This window comes from Acanthamoeba castellanii (genome assembly GCF_000313135.1).
Source record: "Acanthamoeba castellanii str. Neff unplaced genomic scaffold scf7180000084603, whole genome shotgun sequence".
NCBI classification, from domain to species: Eukaryota; Discosea; order Longamoebia; family Acanthamoebidae; genus Acanthamoeba; species Acanthamoeba castellanii.
The window spans coordinates 905,086-926,410 of NW_004457654.1; the positions used below are offsets into that span (position 1 = coordinate 905,086).

General features: G+C 57.5%; 5 protein-coding genes and 1 pseudogene across 5 annotated transcripts; 1 reads left to right on the forward strand and 5 right to left on the reverse strand.

Annotated features, from left to right (window-relative positions):
* Positions 1-479: 479 nt before the first annotated feature.
* On the reverse strand, positions 480-1,205 carry ACA1_071260 (uncharacterized protein; the record flags this gene model as incomplete). Its single annotated transcript, XM_004352981.1, has 3 exons — positions 480-530; positions 689-952; positions 1,029-1,205. 3 exons carry the CDS (start codon positions 1,203-1,205, stop codon positions 480-482), a joined length of 492 nt encoding a protein of 163 aa, XP_004353033.1.
* A 564-nt stretch (positions 1,206-1,769) lies between these two features.
* ACA1_071270 (ARM family protein) lies at positions 1,770-6,685 on the reverse strand (the record flags this gene model as incomplete). The annotated part of the gene is made up of 14 exons (XM_004352982.1): positions 1,770-1,901; positions 1,981-2,178; positions 2,275-2,402; positions 2,484-2,703; positions 2,782-2,963; positions 3,065-3,571; positions 3,663-4,198; positions 4,697-4,861; positions 5,050-5,203; positions 5,273-5,351; positions 5,428-5,745; positions 5,833-5,892; positions 6,007-6,450; positions 6,530-6,685. The coding sequence occupies 14 exons, from the start codon at positions 6,683-6,685 to the stop codon at positions 1,770-1,772; spliced, it is 3,279 nt and encodes a 1,092-aa protein (XP_004353034.1).
* Positions 6,686-7,049: 364 nt separating this feature from the next.
* On the reverse strand, positions 7,050-9,452 carry ACA1_071280 (adaptor complexes medium subunit family protein; the record flags this gene model as incomplete). Its single annotated transcript, XM_004352983.1, has 10 exons — positions 7,050-7,078; positions 7,145-7,286; positions 7,367-7,574; positions 7,673-7,782; positions 7,865-8,101; positions 8,190-8,327; positions 8,510-8,584; positions 8,666-8,738; positions 8,841-9,287; positions 9,382-9,452. 10 exons carry the CDS (start codon positions 9,450-9,452, stop codon positions 7,050-7,052), a joined length of 1,530 nt encoding a protein of 509 aa, XP_004353035.1.
* Positions 9,453-9,734: 282 nt separating this feature from the next.
* Positions 9,735-13,135, forward strand: ACA1_071290 (dynamin family protein; the record flags this gene model as incomplete). Its single annotated transcript, XM_004352984.1, has 13 exons — positions 9,735-9,751; positions 9,826-9,891; positions 9,959-9,989; positions 10,202-10,324; positions 10,407-10,970; positions 11,092-11,218; positions 11,286-11,358; positions 11,429-11,555; positions 11,638-11,959; positions 12,038-12,301; positions 12,387-12,609; positions 12,679-12,852; positions 12,937-13,135. 13 exons carry the CDS (start codon positions 9,735-9,737, stop codon positions 13,133-13,135), a joined length of 2,310 nt encoding a protein of 769 aa, XP_004353036.1.
* Positions 13,136-13,335: 200 nt separating this feature from the next.
* Positions 13,336-15,930, reverse strand: ACA1_071300 (SH3 domain containing protein; the record flags this gene model as incomplete). The annotated part of the gene is made up of 7 exons (XM_004352985.1): positions 13,336-14,306; positions 14,524-14,664; positions 14,775-14,890; positions 14,988-15,022; positions 15,064-15,701; positions 15,767-15,883; positions 15,927-15,930. 7 exons carry the CDS (start codon positions 15,928-15,930, stop codon positions 13,336-13,338), a joined length of 2,022 nt encoding a protein of 673 aa, XP_004353037.1.
* Positions 15,931-17,578: 1,648 nt separating this feature from the next.
* Positions 17,579-20,953, reverse strand: ACA1_071310 (annotated as a pseudogene).
* Positions 20,954-21,325: the final 372 nt, after the last annotated feature.

Genomic DNA, 21,325 nt, shown 5'->3' on the forward strand with positions numbered 1-21,325 from the left:
AGGGTCAAAGCTTCCAAAATGTAACAATGCTGCCCACCCCTGCCAGTCCTCTTTTGTTGCTTTTCTCTTCTTCTCTTTTTCTTTTCTTTCTTTACCTGCCTTTTCTGCGAGACAGTTCAGCGATTGGTGTCCCCACGCTCGTGCTCAAGTGCTGATGTTCCTGGAATGTACACTCTCTTCTCTTCTCTTGGTTTCTTTTTACAATCGAACATCTGTTCGTTCACCTGTTCTTCCTCCTCGTTGCTCTCCTCGCCCTCGCTCGGTTGCGTCGTGCTCTCACGCGGCCGAGGTTGTAGAGGGTGAGCTTTGATCGTCGTGAGCGACCCAATGTCCAACGCCGCCGACTCCTCCAAGTAGTCTGGTGCCCAAGTCTGGCGCAGACTTTGAGTGGTGGCCGCCCTCTTGCTCTGTGCATAGCACCTGCTCGCCTACCGGTCGTGGTTGTGTTTGGTCGTGCATGGTGAGGTCCTTGGCCCTGCTCAAGTCGTCGTCTCGCTTTCTAGAGCGCAGTTGGAGCAGAGGAGATACATCTGCCACAGGGGAACCACACAAAAAACATGAGGATGTGTGTCGTGTGTGTCGTGTGTGTCGTGTGTGTCGTGTGTGTCGTGTGTGTCGTGTGTGTCGTGTGTGTCGTGTGTGTCGTGTGTGTCGTGTGTGTCGTGTGTGTCGTGTGGCAGGAGGGTACCTGCTTGCCGATCTCGTGGAAGGCGGACCTCAGCACCCGATGGTAGGCCGTGCACAGGTCGATCCACGACGTGAGGTCGAACGGGTCCGCCAGCCACGAGCGGTTGACGTAGGGGATGGCCAGCAGGGGCTTGTTGAGGTGGCGCAGGTAGATGTTGTACCCGATGTAGCGCAGCGCCAGGCTGTAGCGCTCGTCCGACGGCGGCACCTGGGAGAAGAACTGCTCGGCCAGCCGGTAGTCCTTCTTGCTGTAGTGGTAGATCGCCTGTTGTGTTGTGTTGTTGTGTTGTTAGCAAGGGGTGCAGCGAAGGAGAAAGATGGAAGAGGGAGGAAGTTGATACCTGGTCCCAGGGTGTGGGGTGGACAGGTGGCATGCGTGGGCTGAGACCGTCTTGGGCGTAGGCGTAGAGATTGATCATGAGGAAGACGAAGCCGGCAGAGTAGAGGAAGAGGAAGATGAGGCTGTACAGGGCAAAAGTCACCAGTGAATCCCACCACCGCCAGTTGACGATAATCATACTTGCACTCTAGACTGCTTCTCTAGGTGTGGATTCGACCAAATGCGCATCTCCCTTCGTCTCTACGTTTTGATACCAAATCCAAATCTCGAGGCGCGAATGATGTGGGTCGAGGAGCTGTCGCGGCGGCAAAGATGAAGAACTGGATTGAACGTAGGGAGTGGGTGTTGTTGTGATTCCTCAAGTAAAGGGAAGTAGAGAAAAGCAAGAAAGGGGAAGCCGAAGGCGTTTTACTTTCGTCAAAAGCTGGACCAAGCTCGAGGAATGTCGCGAACGGACGCGCAAGCGCCCTCAACATTCTGCAAATAATCGCCGCGGCGAAATCCAGCAGAGAAGCGCACTCATGTTCGTTGATCTCCTTCCTGCCTATTTCTGAGAGCGAGAAAAGGCACTTGTGCTATTTTGGTTCCTTTTTTTTGGTTATTATTCGTATTATTATTTTATTTCGCATCGCATGAATTAAATAATGGCAGAGGGGGAAGGAAGAGGAGGTAGAGGAGACCAAACAAAATAACAAATAACAGATAAATAATAATTGTTTGTGGTGTGTGTCCTAAAATTACGTTACTGGCCCCTGATGATTTGCGTGAGCTTGGCCGTCAGCTCCTGTGGCAGAGCAGTGAGCACTTGCTGGACGGCGTCGGCAGGCACGGCCTGCACCAGCTTCTTCACGATCTCAATCATCTTGGCGTTCGTCTGCACATGCGGACAACAACATCGTCAGCATGACCATGTCGACCAACATTTGACGAGGATCATTCTTAGCGCAACGTACGTTTTCGGTGACCATGTTCGTGTTGATGGCAGTTCCCAAAATGTTGAGGAGCTGGGGCAGGTTCTGGAAGTTGTTGCCGAGCACCACCGACGAGTGCTGCTCGATGAAGATGGTGAGGTTGTCGTAGGTGACCCGGGCCTCGACCTCATCATCGCTCACGGGCAGGTAGGACAGGAAGACGGGCATCAGCTGGTTCATCTGGTGATCGATCGACCGAAGGAATTGTTTGTCAACACACACAGGTCACCACTACTAACAAAAGCTTTGGGGGACGAGATAAGGGCAGCTGCGTACATCGATAGCGCTCGACTGGAATCGGATGATCTTGGCCACGGCCGAGATGGCGTTCTCGGTGGCGTGCACGTTCTCGGGGCTGCGTGACTCGCTGTGCTTGATCACGCTGTCTAGTCGCCGGAAGACGTCTGAGCGGGCCACAGTGTTGGTTTGGCATGTCAGCACCCGTAACAGCAAATTACAAGCCAGGCGCGCGAGAGAGGGCGTACCAAGGATGATGGAACCCATGCTGGGGCCACCGAACTGGGCGCAAAGGCCGATGCCGAACACGGCGGCCTGACGGACCGAGGGGTTGGAGTCGGTGATGTAGTTGACCATGGCCGGCAGGAACGTCTGGTAGAGGGGCAGGGCGGCTCCTTCGCAGTGCTCCAGCATGTCGTCGAGCATGCAGAGACCGATCTGACGATCGTGCGGCGCCTTCTGGGGGTGCTGTGGGTTTGCACGAAACAGTACGACTCTGTGAGCACCAGATGAAGGCGGGACGAGATGCGGGCGGCCATGGCGTACCATGAGCTGAATGGCGATGGGGAAGAGAGTTTCGGAGAACGAGCGGAGCACGCCGGCCTTGTGGACCTTGGCGAGCTTGCCGATCACCTCGCCGAGCTCGGCCATCACTTCCTCCTCCTTCTCATTTTCGACCTCGAGCTTCTCGGCTTCCTCCTCATCGAAGTCCTCGCCCTGCTTCTCCTCTGTACGTACCAGCGGGGGAACGAGGAAGAGACGGGGGGAGGGTCAGGTGAGTCCATGATGATCCAAGAGGCCTTAATAAACAAAGGTGGGCGAGCAGTACCAAGACGACCCTTCATGCGCTCCTCCCGCTCGCCGATCTCGGCCTTGATGGCCTCAAAGACGGAACGGATCTGGGCCTCGGTCATGAGGTTGCCGCACACGTCAATGCACTCGCCGAGGATCTCGAACATGAGGGCGATGAGCTCGACGTCGATCTCCTGCTGGATGGCCTCGTTGAGGTTGGTGAGGATGAGCCCGAAGAGGGTGACCAGGGGCTGGTTGCTCTGTCCGGTGACCTCCAGGTGGCGCTTGACCGACTCGAGGAGGGCCGACATGGCCGACACGGCGGCCCGGCGGACGCCGTCGTGGAAGTAGAACTTGACGAGCGGGATGAGCACGGTGGCCACCTTCTCGACGTAGGGGAAGAAGCCCTCCTTCAGCTCGGCGGCGTACTGGTAGATCATGTTGCACGCCGTGGCCTTCTCCTCCATCAGCGTGGTGTTGATGCCGATTCGCTTGTCGCCGATGGGAATGTACTGCCAGCCGTCCTGCTCAGCGTTACCCTCATCTGAGGAAAGAAGAAGAAGAAGAAGAAAGAGGCAAACGTGAGCAAAGGCGCGAGATACAATTTGAGACGGAGAGAAGGGGGTCCGTCGTACCGTCGCCCTGGACCGTGAGATCGGGGTCGAGTCCGGCCGAGTGGAGGAGAGGAGGCATGACGACCTCGAGGTAGGGGACGAACTCCTGGCCGAGGGCCTTGCACACGCGAGCCCAGGCCTGCAGGAGGAACGAGATCTGGGGGTCGTCGGGCTCGAGGTTCGACTGCTGGGTGGCGTAGAGCACTTGCACGACGTCCTTGGCGTCGGCGTAGAACTTCTCCTTGCCGACGGCGACGCCGATGAGCGTGATGCACTCCATGGCCTTGCCGCGCAGCATGCGCATGTCCTTGCCGTTGGCGTTCCTGAGGACCTCCTTGAGGAAAGGCATGAAGGTGTCGTAGTAGCTGGCGAAGCGGTCCTCGACGACATCGGCGAGGGCAGCGATGGCGGTGATGGCCTGCTCGAGGACCATCTTGTTACCGCCCTGAAGCAGGCCCGCGAGCTTGGCCATAAGAGTGTTGAGGTAGGGATCCAGGATCTCGATCGTCGCGTTCTCGCAGAAATTGATGACCGCCGAGGCAGCGTGCGACTGCACTCTGTGGTTGCGCGCGAGAGGACAGAAAGGAAAGGAGATCAATACGGGCACTGAGCAGAGAGAAGAAAGAAGAGAAGAAAAAGAAGAAAGTAAAAATGATTTCTCTTCGCCGTGCAAACCACGAATGGCAAGTCCTGGTGGATGAGAATCGGGCTGGAAGTGACAGCAAGAGCCGGAGCCCCCGCTGGCACGCCCAACCGTAGTCTCATCCACCGGGGAGTATTCGTGGTTGAGTGAATGCAGGGCAGAGGGATGCCTAGAGGCCAATTTTACACAGCAATGACTCAGAAAGACTACATGGCCACCGAAAGGTGGATGAGCGCCTCGACTGACCTGTCTGCCAAGCGGAGAAGGCTTTCCCGGAGGAAAGGTTCACCGCTTGGCGAACAAAGCGAGGCGCAGTAGTCCCGCTCTAAGGGCCGTGTGACTGCAAACAAAAACAACGAAAGGGGAGGAATAGAACGGAAAAAATGATAATAATAATGATAAGCGGTGGTACCTCGGGTTGTCCCTGTCCTCCATGACGTTCATGAGAGCAGGCAAGACACGCGCGTGGTACTTGCTCTGAATGGTGGGGCCGAAGTCGGTGAACATCTGGCCGAAGGTGTTGCAAGCCGCCCATCGCACACGGGGGTGGGGGTCGGTGAAGTGGGGCAGGATCATGCTGTGTAGGAGAAGATAGGTAAGCTACACGTTCACCAACATAAGATTAAAAAGGCCTAAACCTAACTTCCAGATCAGTAACTTGGTCGAATCACAGAATGGTTCATGTAATACATGCGTTTAAGTTTAAAACATCATGTGCAAGAGGAAGCAGCAAAGTAATCACGAACGTGGTGAGAGCGGACGTACGTGATAACGTTGTCCAGGTGCGGGACAAGGAAACGGTGGCAACCCTCGCCAACAAGGGAGATCGAGGTGAGTCCGGTGAACCTCTGGGCCCACTCAGTGGACTGAAGAAGCTTGGGGATCACGCCGAACAAAATCGGAATGAGGGTCTTGCCACCTGGTGGACGACAGAGGTGAGCTCGGGGCTCGGTTTGTGGCGGGTGAGGACCTGAGAACGGGAGCATACCAAGAGAAAGGGCGAGACGGTCGAGGCACTCAGAACCGACGCTGTGATTGTTCGCGTCAACTTCATCATCATCGTCGTCCTACAGAGTTGCGAGATTAATTCGGAGATTGAAGCACAAAGTAATGCAAGTATAATGAAGGCCGGAGTGAACGTACGTCGTGGGCACCCCACTCAGGATCTTCCTCGATGTCGAGCATGAAATTGAGGACGACGGGAACGAGGTTCTGCACGAAATTGGGCACCTTCCTGACCATGCCGGCTCTTTGCTCGGCAAGGGTGACCAAGAATTCGAGGCCCAGTTGGCGAATGCCGTCTTGGAGCTGCTTTGTGTTGGCGATCGTGAGCATGGCGTTCACGACGGTGGTCAAATGAGGCCGGAGGAAGGTGGGCTCGACATCGGCAAGCTCAACAAGAATCTGAAGAGCATCGAGGGCCTCATCTTCCTGCTTGTGGTTGAGGCACGTGCTCACCACCTAGTGGGAAAGAATCCAATGAGCGCCAATCTTGCAAATTAAATTTGACTGAGAATTTCAATTGAATAAAAGAGGGAGAACACTTACGTCGAACATGACGGGGATCCAGTCCTTGAGCTGAAGCTTTTCGGCGTCGCCCTCGAGGAGCTGCACGAAGCTCACGCAGGCACCGAGAGCCGCCAAACGAACCTTTAAATGAATCGCGAAAATTAGCAACAAGATTGTGAATGAATCGTGAGTGGAACTGCGGGGTAAAGGCACCCTAAGGCTCTTCTGATCGGTGAGGCCGGCTTGCAAGACCTGCTTGAGTACGTCGAAGTGGCTTACGAGTGACTCGCCAAGGTAGAGGCAAAGTTTGCTGAAGATGTCCAAGGAGCTCTTCCTGTGTTCATCGTTCTCCGACTTGGTCAAGGTGAAGAGGAAGGGCAGGAGCTGCGGCCACTGCTGCGTGATGTCGCTCTCGACCTCGCCGAATGCAGTGAGGAAGAGAGCCAACTCGCTGATGGTGTCGCATAGCTTCTTCCTGCCCGATGCCACGGGCTCCTGCCCGACGGCCGCCAGCAGCTCCGTCTTGATGGTCTGTTGTGTTTGCTGATTAAGCTTCGACCAGAAACGCACAGTCTGCTTCTCCGTTGTCCCTGGCTTCTCCACCGATTCTTTGGAGATGAGGGTCTTTCGGAGCAGCACCATGCAGAGCTCCCTTGCCTTGAAAGAAAAGAAATGTGTTAAATGAAGCCCTAATTCAATGGATTGGAGCCATGGAAGGGGTGAATGGAGTGATTACGGGCTGATTCTGCGAGGTGCGGATGGCCTGGATGAGGGCCATGGTGAGGGTGTCGGGCGCCTGCTTGACCGCATCGTTGAATGCCCTCTCGGCCTGTCCTCGGGCAGCATTGTCCGAGGACATCAGCTGCACGATGAGTTGTTCGAATTCGGCCATCTTCTCGTTCTATTCGGATCGATTCTTCCCTTCTCTCCCTTGAATGAGGCTCCTACACGCGATCACTTGCGAGCCCAATTGAAGACGTGCGTGATCTGGATTTTTCGCGCCTTCTTTGATCCGCCGGCAAAAAAGAGCAACAAACCCCGCCTTTGGTTTTTATATTTTTTGCGCTTATTCTGTCTTGCCGCATTTTTCCCGGTTCGGTTCCCATTGCTTTCTCCCCCTTCTCCCTTATTTCCCTTTATGGCGGAGGCGAGACGATTGGCCGTTGCTCGACGCACTGCGCTGCAGCTCGCTGTTTGGCCAAATGTTACAGCGGACCCGTGGCAACGACCACCATCATCCACTCTCCTCCCCCGCCTCACTCGCTCACGGCGTATCGTCCCTGGCCTGTGTCCGTCGTGTGCGCAATGGTGTGAGCACGAGAGAGCGAACCAACCGAGCAACAAAACGAACCTAGAGAGTTCCAGACAAAGTACTGATTGCCGACGGTCTCGCGCATGACCACCACCTGCACCTTGGTGCTGGGGTTGACCACCACGCTCTTCGGGTCGATGTTGATACCGCTCAGCGTGTGGTCAATCACCTTGAAGTGAGCCTTGTGGGGGGGGGGCTCGGGTCGATTAGTACGTGTGCGGTGGTGTTGGGCGTGTGCGTGTGCGGTGCGCGTGTGCGTACCTGGACATAGCAACTGGCTCCGGTGCAGAAGGGGTCGAATATGTCGGTGGACCGCGATACGCCGTCGAAGACGACGGATGCGGGCAGGGCCACCTCGAGATTGCGCGAGGCGAATCGCTGGCCCACGTCCCACTTCAGGGTCTGCTTGCGGTCGTCCAGCACCACGCTGCCGGCCGTGGGCGATGCCTGCACGCTGGTGATCTGCCCGCTACACGACCGTGGCCCATTAACAGGCAAAATATATAAGAACGTCGTGTGTGTCGTGTGTCGTGTTGCGTGTCGTTTCGTGGGTGACGCATAGGGTACCGATTGGGGAAGGGGACGTGGACTTCGCAGTACTCGAAGTCGTTGTTGACGGCGTCGTCGAGCTTCAGCTGCGCCAAGACCTTCACCTCATTTCTTGTCGCATCAACTTCCTGGAACAGGCTCACCCAGTAAGCATTGTACGCGTGTGTGTGTGCGTGTGTGTGCGTGTCGCACGGAAGTGGCGCGGCCTACCTTCATCTGGTAGAATCCGCGCAGGGGCAGCTTGGGCAGCGACGTGACGGTGTAGGTGCACAACGGGTATTGGCCCAGGGGCGGGGTGAAGGTGAGCTTCTTGAGCGCGGTCACGTCGGTGGCCCGCACGCGCGAGTCCACGATGAAGTCCTCCACCCGCGCCGTGGGCTTGCCAGTGGCAGCCCCGGTCGGCAGCGACAACGTGACCGTAATCTCCGGCAGCCCTTCTATGTCCGCCTGTTGGGTCATTGTGTGCGGCGGTGCGTGTGCGTGTGCTATCAATGGAATGCCGAGAATGTCAACGAAAGAGTTGCGGAGCGGAAACCTTGCAAAAGATGGTGCCATGGACTTGCCAGGCGTCGGGCACCGTGTCGCTGTCGTACTGGGAGGCCTTGACCTCCTCGCGTATCATGAACTCCAGCCGCGGCTTCCCCTTGTACAGGTAGGGCTTCCACGCCGGCCGCTATACCCCCCCCCCCACAATCGGGGACACGTCAGCAAACACAACATGACAGAATTGCTGCGTGTGCGTGTCGTGTCGTGTCGTGTCGTGTCGTGTCGTGTCGTGTCGTGTGCCTTGAGGTCGGTGAGCGTCTGAAGGCCAGAGGGAAAGCCGAATCGCTTGATGGATTTGATGTTGGGCACGCTGGTGTCCGAGGGCGTTCCGAAGGGCATAAAGCAGTTGATGTACATCTGCAGCTCGGCCATGTGCTTGGCTTCCTACGCGTGTGTGGGTATTGGCGGCTCCGCATTAGTGACCACGCACGCACACGCATGATTGTGATTCGAGGAAACACGCACGTAGGGAGGTTCGTAGATGGAGGCAAAATTGGCGATGTCCTCGAGCAGACAGAGCGTAGCCGTGACGCAAGGCCTGCCGTTGTGGTTGTGGTTGTGGTTGTGGTTGTGGTTTTGAAGGTGTTGTGGGTGAGGCCTCAAGCAAGACACTATAGACCAGAAGGTGGCGCGTGCGTACAGTTCGAGGAGCTGGTCGTGCTGCTGCGTCGAGGCGGAAGACGTCGAAGTCGGCGTGGAGGAGGGCTGAGAAGAGGAGGAATGAGAGGAATGCGCAGTGTCGCTCAGGCGCGGCAGTGATCGGTTCACCTCCGGCAGGCCCACAAAGTAGAGCTCCGACCCGTCGGCCTTCCTTCGGGAGATGAAGACGACCGGGTCGAGCGAAAGCAGCGCCGGTGGCGCGCGTGGAGAGGGAGAAGAAGATGAAGGAGGAGAAGGGACTGATGTCATTGACGAAGAGGAGAGTGCAGGCGCCTTCTTGGTGATGACGAGGACCTGCTTGGTGGGCGACGTCCGCGCGGCGAGCGCGTTCACGAACAGCCGCGCAAAGTCGGCGTCGGGCGGTGGTGGCATGTACCCGCCCTCCGTGTGCGACAGCCGCACCCGGTTCTCCACTGTGGGGAAGCGTCTGTGTGTAGAATAAATAGATAAATGATAAGAAATAACAAAAATCAATATTGACACTTTTTCATTTATTTAAATCGAGATCAATAAAAGAGTACCGCGAGAGGATGGCCGTGGGTTGGCTATCTTTGCCCACGTTGATGAGCCACACGGCTCGCATCGTCGCCATCTCTGTGCGAAGTCGAATCGAATGTTTCTTCGTAAGTTTCCTATTTTCCTTCTGTATTTTCTCTTTGCTCGTTTACTGTGTTTTATTGGTTGTCTTTTTTGCCGGCCCAAAACAGGAAGGTGCCAAAGAAGGAAGGTTGGCGCGGGTCCTACTGGAAGGGTCAAGACTGGTGGGGAGGGAAAAAAAGAATAACAGTGGATCAAAAGCTGCCCTCTTTGGATCAAGAAGAGACACCCTCACATCGGGTTTGTAAAGAAAGGCGGCCTGTCAAGATCTCTCACCATGGACCTCAACAGAAAGTACGCACTGTGAAAGGATGATCATCCCAATCAACATACCCCCCCCCCTAACGATCGCCATCTTGGGTCATTAGGCCTTTCGCGGAGTACCAGCCTGAGCTCTATGACACCTTTAGCAAGATCATGGGCCTTGCCAGAGAGTGCGCCATCCCCACTCTTACTTGATCCCCCACTCTTTAATGAACGATTCCTGTTGTGGTCGTGTAGGCTGAACACCAGCCTCGACCCGCCCGAGTTCGTGTTCATCGGCCAGAACAACCACGGCAAGACAGCTCTCTTGGAGGCCATTCTCGGCCACTCCTACACCAAAGATATCCTCAATAATCACCCCCCCCCCAAAGCACCTCTCGCCCTTGCCGCACTTTCTATCACACAACACACCAGTCACACGCTCAACGACACACTCCTGTCTGTGTTTGTATATCCTTCCTTGACCCCTGTGCACGAAAGCCCACCAAGCGCCCGGTGCAGATCAATTTGCTCAACAACCCGGCCTGTGCCGACCCCAAGGTCACCGTCAAGCGCGATGACTTCCTCTGGTCCAAGTCGCCCGAGTTCTGCCGGGACGTCGAGGTATCTCGCCACCACCCACTCAACTACTACTTTATGTTGACATTTTGTTGTAAAATACGAATATGTCACCACAACCATGTAGGTTCCGGTGGACGAGGTCGGCAAGGAGATGCAGAAGAGGAACGTGTACAGCACGGTGCCGATCTACATCAACTACGAGTGGCGTCAGGTGTGGAACATGTGCCTCATCGACACTCCCGCGCTTGTGCCCTCGTCCAAGCACTTCCTGGGCGAGGACGAGGAGGACACCGACACCGACCGCGAAGACGAGGCCGTCGCCGGTTCCTCGATCGCGGCCGAGGGTGAAGGCGGCGCGGCCAGCGCCGCGTCTGCCGCTGCGGCCCAGGCCCTGCCGCCATCGCCGGCCAAGGCGCCGCCGTCGAGCGACAGCAGCGTGGCGGGCGGCGACGACAAGGCCGGTGCGGCGGGCGACGATGGCGCGGACTCTGGCACGGAGGCGGTCAAGGGCCGTGGCCGCAGGAGCAAGACCCCGAGCGAGGACAAGAAGAGCGCCCGCATGCAACAGACCATCCTGGAGCTCATCACGCCCGCCGAGCGGTTCATCGTGGCCGTGGAGGAGGCGGCGACACCCACCTACGTCATGCCGCGCGTGGTCCAGGCGATCGACCCTAAGTACCACCGCACTGTCTTCGTCTACACCAAGTTCCAGGCACGTAGCGCTCCTCTTTCCTCTTACATGTGGAAATATATGTTAAAAAAATGAAGTAGTGTTGTGTAGAGTGTACTAACGTGTTGTGTATGTCCAGGAGCACCTCAAGACGATCTTGACCTCGAAGGACGTGAACAAATACCTCTACAGCTTCCAGCCCAACTGCCGCACCTTCCTGACCAGCTTCCAGCCCGGGAGCAGCCCCGTCTATTCCAAGGCCCAGAGTGCGTTTCACCTTCACCCTCACCCTCACCTTCACCTCTCATGCTCCCCCCCCTTCCCATATACCAGCCTTCAAGGACAAGATCGCCGACTCCATCAAGGACGACCTGAAGCAGCTGGAGTCCCTCCAGTACGATAAAAGGTAGTCCCTACTTGAATTCCACCACACCCACAACGATGAGAAAGTCTAAACACCATGATCCATTGCACAGGCATATGAATGCTGTGGGCGCCCACGCGCTGAGGCGCTACCTGCTGGAGCAGGGCTGGCGCCACTACCTCGAGGTGATCCCCGAGATCCTGAAGAACCTCTCCACCAAGAAGAACTCCATCATGGCCGTACGAACACAGCGTCTTCTTGGCATGACCGTTGGTGAGGTCATTCAGGTGCTGATATATATATTGATGTGTGGCTGTACAGAAACTGCATGACGTGGCGGACCAGCTGCAGAGCATGGAGGCCGGCAGGCTGCGCACCCTTGCCACGGCCTACGCCATGTCGTTCCTGCAGAACCTGGAGCGCCTGGTGAAGGGCACCCTCGACGGCATTCCCACCCAGAACGGCCAGACGCTCGAGGAGGAGATGGACACTCCCGAGGTGGGCGACTGGCTGGACCTCAGCTTCCGCCCTATCATGCTCTACCCCGACGAGTGGAACATCCCCTACACCCAGAACAAGCTCTATGGCAAGCAGCAGTTCGAGCGTCTCTTATCACAGTTCCGCGCCATCACCGACCACACCGGTACATATCATATTGAGCCAACATAATAGAAATATGTTACAAAGTAACTTACATGTCGGCGCTGCTCTGTAAACGCAGAAATGGGACTGGTGACGATGGATGACGTGGCGTGCTCGGCCGGGCCGACCAAGATCTCGACGGTCTCGAACTTTGCCTGGGTGGCGAGCGATCTGGCCAAGCGCAAGGTGGAGAAGACTCTGAAGCCGCTCATCCAGCAGCTCAAGAACAGGGCCGTCTACATCCTCAAGAGGCTCGTCGACATCGTCGACAAGATGGTGGCCGTGCAGAAGATGAAGAAGAGTGCCCACCACGGCCCCGCAAGCAAGCTGGCAACCTCCACCTGTACGTCGCCCTCCCCCCCCAGCTCGCTTGGCCTGTGCGGCTCACACCCACGCGACCGCTCACGCACACGCACGAAACTCTGCAGTTACGCTACGACCCAATGCGGCCAGCGTGTCGCGGAACAACCGACACTCGACCGGCCACGCTGACAAGGTGGTCATGAACGAGAACTCGGGCGACTTCCCCTACTTCATCCACAGCGTGAAGGTGCTCTTCATGAACTTTGTGGACGAGGTGGCCCAGGACTGCTTCGAGAAGTGCCAGGACGAGTTCTTCTGCACCCAGATCATCTACTGGGACATGGTCCAGTACGTCGTCACCAGCTTTGCCTATTTTAGTAATTGGTTGCATGCAAGTCTTGCTGGCTAACCCAACAGACATGTAACCAACAGCTTCAGCGAGCACACGTTCCCGGAAAAGAGCAACTCGCTCAACCTCTACCAACAGAAGGAGGAGGTGACCGCCCTAGCCCGCATCCTCTACAAGGAAATCAAGGACCGCGTCTCCACCAACGTGCTCCTCAAGTTTCACAACTTCTTCTTCGTCCCCATGTACGTCTCCTCTATTTTCCCCACACAGAAAATTTCCACCGAAGTGAAGCTGTTGGCTGACGGGCTTGATTTCGTGTGCTGTAGGCAAAGCGACCTGTGGGGCGCTGTGCAGGGCAAGGTCACTTCGCTGTCGGATGCGCAGCTGGCCGAGCTGTTCCAGGTGGAGCCCAACAAGGTGGCCCTCAAGGAGCAGGAGACCAAACTGCAGGCCCAGATGAAGGCCCTCTCCGCCCTCGAGATCTCCTTCATGGAACAATCCTCCCGCTTCTCCCGCCCGCAGTGAGCCCGCTGGCATCGTCACCTGAGCTCTCGCACCATACCACGACTGGGCAAAGTCGCTCGCCCCTTATCATTACTGGGTTAAATTGAAGCCAGTTGTTCTTTTATTCGTTCCACAACAAACGTTCTATCCATACGAAAGATTGATTCAAGAAGAAGAAGGTCGATGACCACATTTCGAGTCTCCTATGCGACTCTTCTCGATCACTGATTCCGGAAGAACTGCATCCTGGAGGCAAAACTGCCTCCTGCCGCTGGTCCCGTGGAGCTTGGTGGCTGCGGCGTCTGGCTCTGGGGCCGGACGCCTCGCGCCACTCCGGACCCTCCTCTGCCGCCAAAGGTCGGCGGCGGACCAGATGGGGACGGCGCAGCCCCGGTGCCGGGCCTCCTCAGCGTGCCCGGAGCACCACCACCGCCAAAGGCCGAGCCGCTGGGACCACCTCCCGGCGCACCGGTGAAGCCACTGCCTCGCCCGACTGGCGGCCTGGCAGCTCTGCCCATTTGCGGCGGCGCAGTGCGGGTCGGACCGCCCGACTCCCGCCCCGAAGCTGCGGGTCTGCCGGCGGCTCCCGGCGACGGCAGCCCAGGCCTGGGGAACCCGCCCTGCGCCGGGCCGGGTGGGCCTCGGAGCGTAGGCGCCGCGCCGCCGAAGCGTGAGGCCACCGGCGAAGGCGCAGGGTCGGCTTGGGGGGCGATGCTGCCACCGAAGCGTGAGGCCACCGGTGACGGAGCTGGGCCGCTGGCGCCGCCTCCGCCGAAGCGTGAGGCCACCACTGATGGAGCTGGGCCGCTGGCGCCGCCTCCGCCAAAGCGCGATGCAACCGGAGACCGCGCAGCCGTGGGCGAGGGGCCGACGCCGCCGAAGCGCGGCGGGGCCGCAGCGCCGGTCGCAGGGCTGCCGAAGCGCGCCGGCCCAGTTGACGGCGGAGGGTTGCTGGTGGGCGCTCCGGCGACGGGCGCACGCGCAGTGCCGCCGAACCTGGGGCCGGGAGTGGGGCTGCCGCCAAATCCTCGTCCTGCTGAGGCCCCGGCAGCCCCAGTCGTTGGTCGCGTGTTGGGGTTGGGTCCGGGTCGACCGTCGCCGGGCGGCGCTGCAGCTGGCGCTCCGCCGCTGAAGGAGGGTCCAGGCCGAGGGCGGCCGACGCCGGGAGGCCCCTGCAACGCCGGCCTGAAGCCTGTGTGCGGCACCACGCACGAACAACGAATGTTCAAAACTGTGCGAGTCTTCCGAATCATGGCAGGGCATGGTACTATACCTCCAGGAGACGGGGCAGGCCTGGTGGGTGCCGCAGCGACTGGCCCGGGCGACGGTCTGAAAGCTGTAGAGCAGAAAAGAAGAAATGGTTGGCCAACGCAACACGCCTCATGAGTGGTCTGGCTTGGGGCTCGTACGGGCAGCTCCACGACCGGCGGGAGCTCCTCCGAACGCCGACGGCGAGGCGGAGGCCGACTTGAGCTTCGGAATGCCGCCCGCAAACAGGCCGCCAGCCGAGCCAGCCGATGCGCCTCCGCCCATCGGGGCTCCTCTGCCCGCTGCATTTGGTTCTGTGTAGCCGACATTAGTATCCACTCCGAGTGTGTCGTGTGGCGTGGGTGGCGCGTGTGTCGTGTCGTGTCGTGTCGTGTCGAGTGGCGCACGCAACTGGTGATGGGTGTGCTGCGGTCGTTGGTGGTCGCCTTCTTGAGCTTCCCCTTGGAGAAACCTTCGATGCTGCCCAGCAGCGCTCCGCGGCCCTTTGTGTCCGGCATGGCCGACGCACTGGCCACCGGCGGCGGCGGCGGCCCAGGCGGAGGCGGTGCTGCAGCCGCAGCAGGGGGCGGCCCAGGCGGCGGAGGCGTCAGGCTCCCGCCTGCACCTCGGAATCCACCGCCGAACGACGGCGGCGATGGCCTGAACCCAACCGGCGCACCATAGGGAGTCGGGGTCGGTACCGGCGCCTGCTTGGGCGCGGCCGGCGAGTATCCAAACGGGGACGAAGCCGGGACTGGCAGTGACGGCGGTGGGGCGGCGGGCTTGACGGCCGGGACCATCGGGGGCGTCGCGAGTGTAGGTGGCTGCTGCATGAACGACGGGGCGGCCGGCTTGGGCGGGGCAGCGGTCGCTGACGAGGAGCTGTAGCCGTAAGACGGCGCGGGCACGGGCGGCGGGGGGTTTCGGGGGGCCACCGGCGGTGGCGTGGGCTTCGCGGGGGCCTCCCAGGCAGGCTGGACAGCTGGTTGCGTGTAGGAGCTCTCGGAAGCAGCAGCAGCTGGTTGCGAGTAGGAGCTGTCAGAATAGGAGTAGTCGCCCGTGTCGTCGGTCGCCCACTCTTCGTCGTCATTGTTGTAGTTGTTGTGATTGTAGTCGTAGCTGCTTTCGTAGGACTGTTGTTGTTGTTGCGGCTCCTCGGGCTGGGCGGCGTAGCTGCCGTATTGCTGGTCCGCGTAGCTACTGCTGCTGTAGGCAGGCTCTGGGGTATACGAACTACTGTACTCCTGGCTCGCGGGTTGTTGCTGTTGTCCTTCCTCTTCGACGAAGTTACTGGGGAAGATGCCCTGGCAGCCGTGCACCTCGCCGTACCACCAGTCGCCTGAAGACGCACATCATCAGAGCACTATGAGTAAGAACGCGTACGTGGTGGAAAAAGAGAGCCACCTTGGTCCTTGGACAGGATTCTGACGCGATCACCGGTGTTGAAGCCCAGGTCGCCCACCTCGACAGCCTCGAAATCGCTGAAGGCTATGCAATAGCCCAGATCGGCACCAGCTCCTCCTGCTCCTTGAGCTGCGAATGGTTTATCATCATTAGTATGTACCCATTCATTAAGGGGCATTTGAAAGAAGAAGAGGTGAAGAAGAGCCTACGTTGAGAAGAACTGTTGTTGTTGTAAGTGGTGGCGGACGTGGGATTGTAGCTCGCTGCCTGGACAAGACTTGCGTCGACCGGCTCAACGTGGTTGCACGGAAAGACTCCTGTGAGCCCGTTGCACGTGCCCTGCCACCATCCTGGGTCGCCCTGCCAAGTGCCGTGGTGGTGAGTAGCACCAAATGGGCACGGAGTAGAGTTATCAGGCTTTGTGGGGGGGGCAAGTACTTTTGCGATTAGAGTGATGTAATCGCCTTCTTCGAAGCTGAGATCGCCGGGCTCACACCCCTCAAAGGAGCAGACAGCCACAAACACTAAATTGCCGCGAATCGCCGTTAGCACTTGAGATCAATGACAAATCTGTCTCAATTGGGATTGATTTGATTAAAGGTTACCTTCCGGGGCGGCGTTGGAAGCTTGAAAAGAGGCGTAGATTTGTTAGAATGGAGTTGTTAATGGGCACCAATCAACGTTGCCTTACAGGAGCCATACCTGGGGCGTACATGTCAAGCATTCAGCAGCCTCTTGTAGGGGCGGTGGCCACTTACACTTCTACACAGTTCTTGTTGGGGAAAGAGGCGACCTTGCTTTTTTCGGTTTGCTGACGTCAGCATCGCCCACGGCAGCCAAGTGGTGGCGGTTGCACGCAATTTGAGGCGTTTTGCTTGGGGTACACAGCTCTTTTATTTTCTCTGCAGCTCTTCTCTTGCAGGCTCTTGGTGGGTTGTCGATGCGGTGCTTGCGCCGTGCACGAGAGAGTGGGTGAGAGAGAGTGGGTGAGAGAGAGAGAAAGAGAGAACTCAGTTCTTGGACCAGGAGGCGATCTTGCCACAGCTGGGGCACTTGGTTCCGATGCGAGCCTGGGGCGTCGAGTGGCACAAATGGCAGACGGTCAGGGTGCAGCCCGCCTTGCACTCGACCTAAGCCGGCGATGGTTAGGTTGTGAGCTTCAGAGAGAAGGAAATGAGTCGAGCTGTGTCGGCCTACGCACTTGGTGAGACTTGACCATCGATCCGCCGCAGCCTGCGCAGGAGCCCATGTTGGTAGGTTGGTAGGTAGGAAGGTGAGGAGTAAGGTGTTGGTGCGGGTATGTTTGTGAAAAGAAGAGAAGGGTGGCTTCTTTTTATTGTGGCCCCCCTGCACTTTGGTTACTACTCGTGACCAATGGCGTTCGGTCAAACCTGGCTTTCCCGAACGGTCAGGACTTTCGCTGGTGCAGGGAATTTGTGTCCACGGAAAAGCGTCAACTGACCACGGCAACATGAAGGCCTGGGTGCGCATCACCTCCACGAGCGAACCAGCTCCAAACCGTGTCGGCGGCCTCTTCCGCTACTTCGGTTACGAAATGCTGCCGTTCGTTGGTGATAGCCCCCTAACACCATATTTGCATAAAGTCCCCTGTGGTGTAGTTGGCTAGCATTTCCGCCTGTCACGCGGACGACCCGGGTTCAAATCCCGGCGGGGGAGTGTCAATCTTTTTTGCTGCACCTGTGCTGCATAAAGTTCTCTTTTTAACTGACAAGTTGTAACCCTCTCCACCATCACGTCACGAGCAACAACATCATTTTGTAAAAAAAATACATAAACTGGGTAATTTTCGCCCTACATCTTGCTGAGCGAGCTGATCAACTTCTTGCTTGTGGGCCGTTGTGTGGCCTTCTTGTTGGTGCACTGCTTAAACAGCTTGATCAAGTCCTGCCAACACATCAAACACCAATATCCACTCTTTGGTTAGAAAACGCGAACCTATGTATGTTGTTTATGATTCCTATTTCTAGAGAATGAATACTTTAATTAAAGAGAGAGAGAAGACAAGTACCTTGAATTCAACTTCGTCCAGGTCCGCCGGCAAAGCAGGACGTACTCCCTGCGCGTTCGTCTCCGAGACTTGAAGGGGCGCCACGTCGTGGTAGGGTCGCTTCATGGTCATCAGCTCGAACAGAAGCATGCCGAACGACCAGACTGTCGATACAATGCGGAGGACCGCCGATGAGCAACATCCCAAACGTGTGTGTCTTGTGTCGTGTGTCGTGTGTCGTGTGCGGGCAGAGCGCAGCAAGGACAAGCGCACTATCAGCTTCAAAGCCGTAGGCCTGGGCCTTGCTTCCGTCGCTCTGGCTCATGATCTCCGGTGCGATGAACCCCGCTGCAGTGTGCCAATAAATAAATGAGATAAGATAAATAGATCTGATCCAAGCGATTGTGTGGGCCGTGGCCGTACGTGTGCCGACGTTCTGGGTGAAGGAGATCTTGCCCTTCTCCACCATCTTGGAGACGTCGAAGTCGCCGATATGCATGCTCTTCGGGTTCTTCTGACCGTCCCACGTAACGAACACGTTGTCGCTCTGGTGGTGGTGGTGGTGTGCCATCAACATTTGGTTATACTAAAATCCATAATTATAAATAAGAAAAATAATTATTAATAATAATGCGAATAATTATTATAATTATTATTATTGTAAAGATCAAGAGGCGAACCTTGAGATCGCGGTGGATGATGCTCTTGGAGTGCAGGTAGTTGAGCCCTTTGGACACCTGGAAGGCCCAGTCGACGATCTCCCGCTTGGTGAAGCGGCGACCCTGTACCGTCCGACTCTCGATCACGTCCCTCAGCGTGCCCGAGTAGAGCTCGATGAACAACCGCACCTGTTACCAATCAGAACACAACACATTACAAACACAAACACACAAACACACAAACACACAAACACACAAACGCAAACATAAACAGCTGTGGTGGTGGCGTACTTCTTTCTTGGCCATGTTGCAGTCGCTGCCGATGTAACGAACGATGTTGTCGTGGCGCAGATCGGTCATGATGGCGATCTCCTTCATCATGGGCTCAATATCCGCCGCCTGCGCGTAGGTGAGGTCCATCACCTTGGCCGCAAAGGACAGTCTGCATTGACAGGTCGTGGAAATAGTCTTAGCCTTGGCCACCACGTGTCGTGTCGTGTCGTGTCGTGTCGTGTCGTGTCGTGTCGTGTCGTGTCGTGTCGTGTCGTGTCGTGTCGTGTCGTGTGCGGTGGCTGACACGACCGGTGCCGTGTGGTTTGAGGAGATGTTCACCCTTTAACTGTACATCTGTAGACATTGGCTCCGCTGCCACCGCCGCCCAATCTCTCGTGAAACTCGACAGTGTCTGAAGAGAACGTTTCCATTAATCGCGTTAGATGATGATGATGGCGATGAAGATGATGGTGGTGAAGATGATGAAGTGTACCTCGCTTCACATCAATGTTGATGCCCGTATCAGCCACCATGAATTCGACGGAGGCCTTGCCTATGAGGTCCGACGCAGACGTCGTACGCACGGGGCCTGGATCACAAAAGCAGAGGGAAAGAGAGAGCAACAACAGCACAACGACGATCCATGGCTTTGTTCAGCGCTCGAGCAACGACGCAATGAAGAATAGGAAAAGAAAAAAACGAAAAGAGAGTTCTCTTGAACCATGAGACCGTCAATGGCTATGAAATGAAGAATGAAGAATGGAAGGAATGAATGAATGGACGCGATGAAAAGGGGAGAGGGGGGGGGTAGGCAAACCTGCGCTGGCGTCCTTCTGGGCTTTCTCGAGTTTTCGCGTGAGTTCGATGTTGGCCAGCTGTAGCCGTTCGACCTCCTTCTTCAGCCGCGTCACCTCGTCCGACTCCTTTCGGTCTCGCGGTGAGGCGGGCGCGACCGACGACACATCAATCGCTCCGCCCGACAGCCCTGTGTAGTCGTGTGGTCAGCGCCATGTGTCGTGCCGTGTCGTGTCGGCGTGTGTGTCGTGTGTGTCAGTAAAACGTACGGGAGGGGCCGTTAGCAGGCTTGGAGGCGGCGGGGGCTGCGGGCAGCTGCTTGGGGTCCTTGCCCAAGCTGCCCCGGCGCATGAGCTGCCCCGACGTGGGCGCCGCTAGCTGCTCAGAGGCCGCGGCAGCGGCGGCGGCGGCCAGCTCGGGGTTGCCGCTGCCGCTGAGCCGGAGCCCCGAGCCCGACTTGTGCGATTCGCGCAGGTTCTGTATGTGCGTGGGAATGGGCGGCACCGGCACCGGCCCCGGCCCCGGAATGTAGGACCCGCTCGACCCGCCCACCACCGTGGCACCCGCGGAGGCAGCCATGTGGCCGTACACCGCCGACGCCGGCGGCGACTGTGTGAGGGCCTGGGCCTGGGCCTGCGCGGCCGTGTGGTAATGGTAGGTGTTGTACTGGTACTGCATCTCCTATTGTATGTAAGGCCGATGGCCGTTAGCTTCATGCCTCAACATCATCCGGACGAACACGCACCACCACACACGCACTACCCGCACATGCACCACCGCACACGACGAACCTTGTTGATCTTGATGACGTCGTTGAGTGCGTTCAGCCACTCCTTGAGCGCGGCCTGGTTGATGGCGTTGAGGAAGAACTTGGTCTCACCCGGCACGTCGACCGCAATATAGCCGTCCTCCAGTTTCACCACCGCGCTGGCAGTGAGGTTGATCTGTCACCACCACCACCACCAACCCCGAGGTAAACAGCATTAGCCGTCGTCGTCGTCGTCGTCGTCGTCATCATCATCATCATCATCTTCTTCTTCTTCTTCTTCCGTTGTCGTCGTCTCAGCAACTGGGAGGGACCGGGTACCGTCTTTTCCTGCTTCTTGTCCTGGCGCTCGGAGAAGCCGAGGCGGCCATCGGACTGCAGGCTGCAGTACAGCTTCTTCCAGGCGGCGGAGTCGTTGAAGTAGAGCGGACCCTCCTTAACCATCACCGGCTCTCTCTAAACACAACAACGTAGACGAGTAAGCACACATCGGTGTGTGCGTGTGCGGTGTGCGTGTGCGGTGGTGCGTGCGCGTGCGGTGAAGGTGAGACCTTGGGAGGTGGGGAGGCAGCGCTCGGGGCCATGGCGTAGGCGGCAGCGTAGGGAGGGGCCATGACGGTGCCGTAGGGCGACATGGTCGCAGCGCCGCCGAAGAAGCCCGTGGCGTCGGCGTAGGCCATCGGCATGCCGGGTCGGCCGCCGCCACTGGCAGCCGCATAGGGCAGAGCCGTGGCGTAGGGGAGGGGCTGCTGGTGCGCCTGCGGGCAGCAAGATAATTTATATTATTAATATTATGAATATATCGATAACACGTGATACAAAAAATGTTCATAACAGAAGAGGAGTCTTTTAGGACCGATAGATTGCCCTGCCTGACAACACAGCTTTTGTGAATATTGATGCCCAGATCAGGGGATTTATATAAATCGCACCGCTAATTAAGGGCATTTTTGTTTTCCTTCATTGATGGACGAGTAAAGGGTGTTTTCGATTCAGCTCGCTTGATATCCCCCCCCCTCTACCCCAAAGCTGCGCGGCAAAAGAAAGGCTCGCGCCGC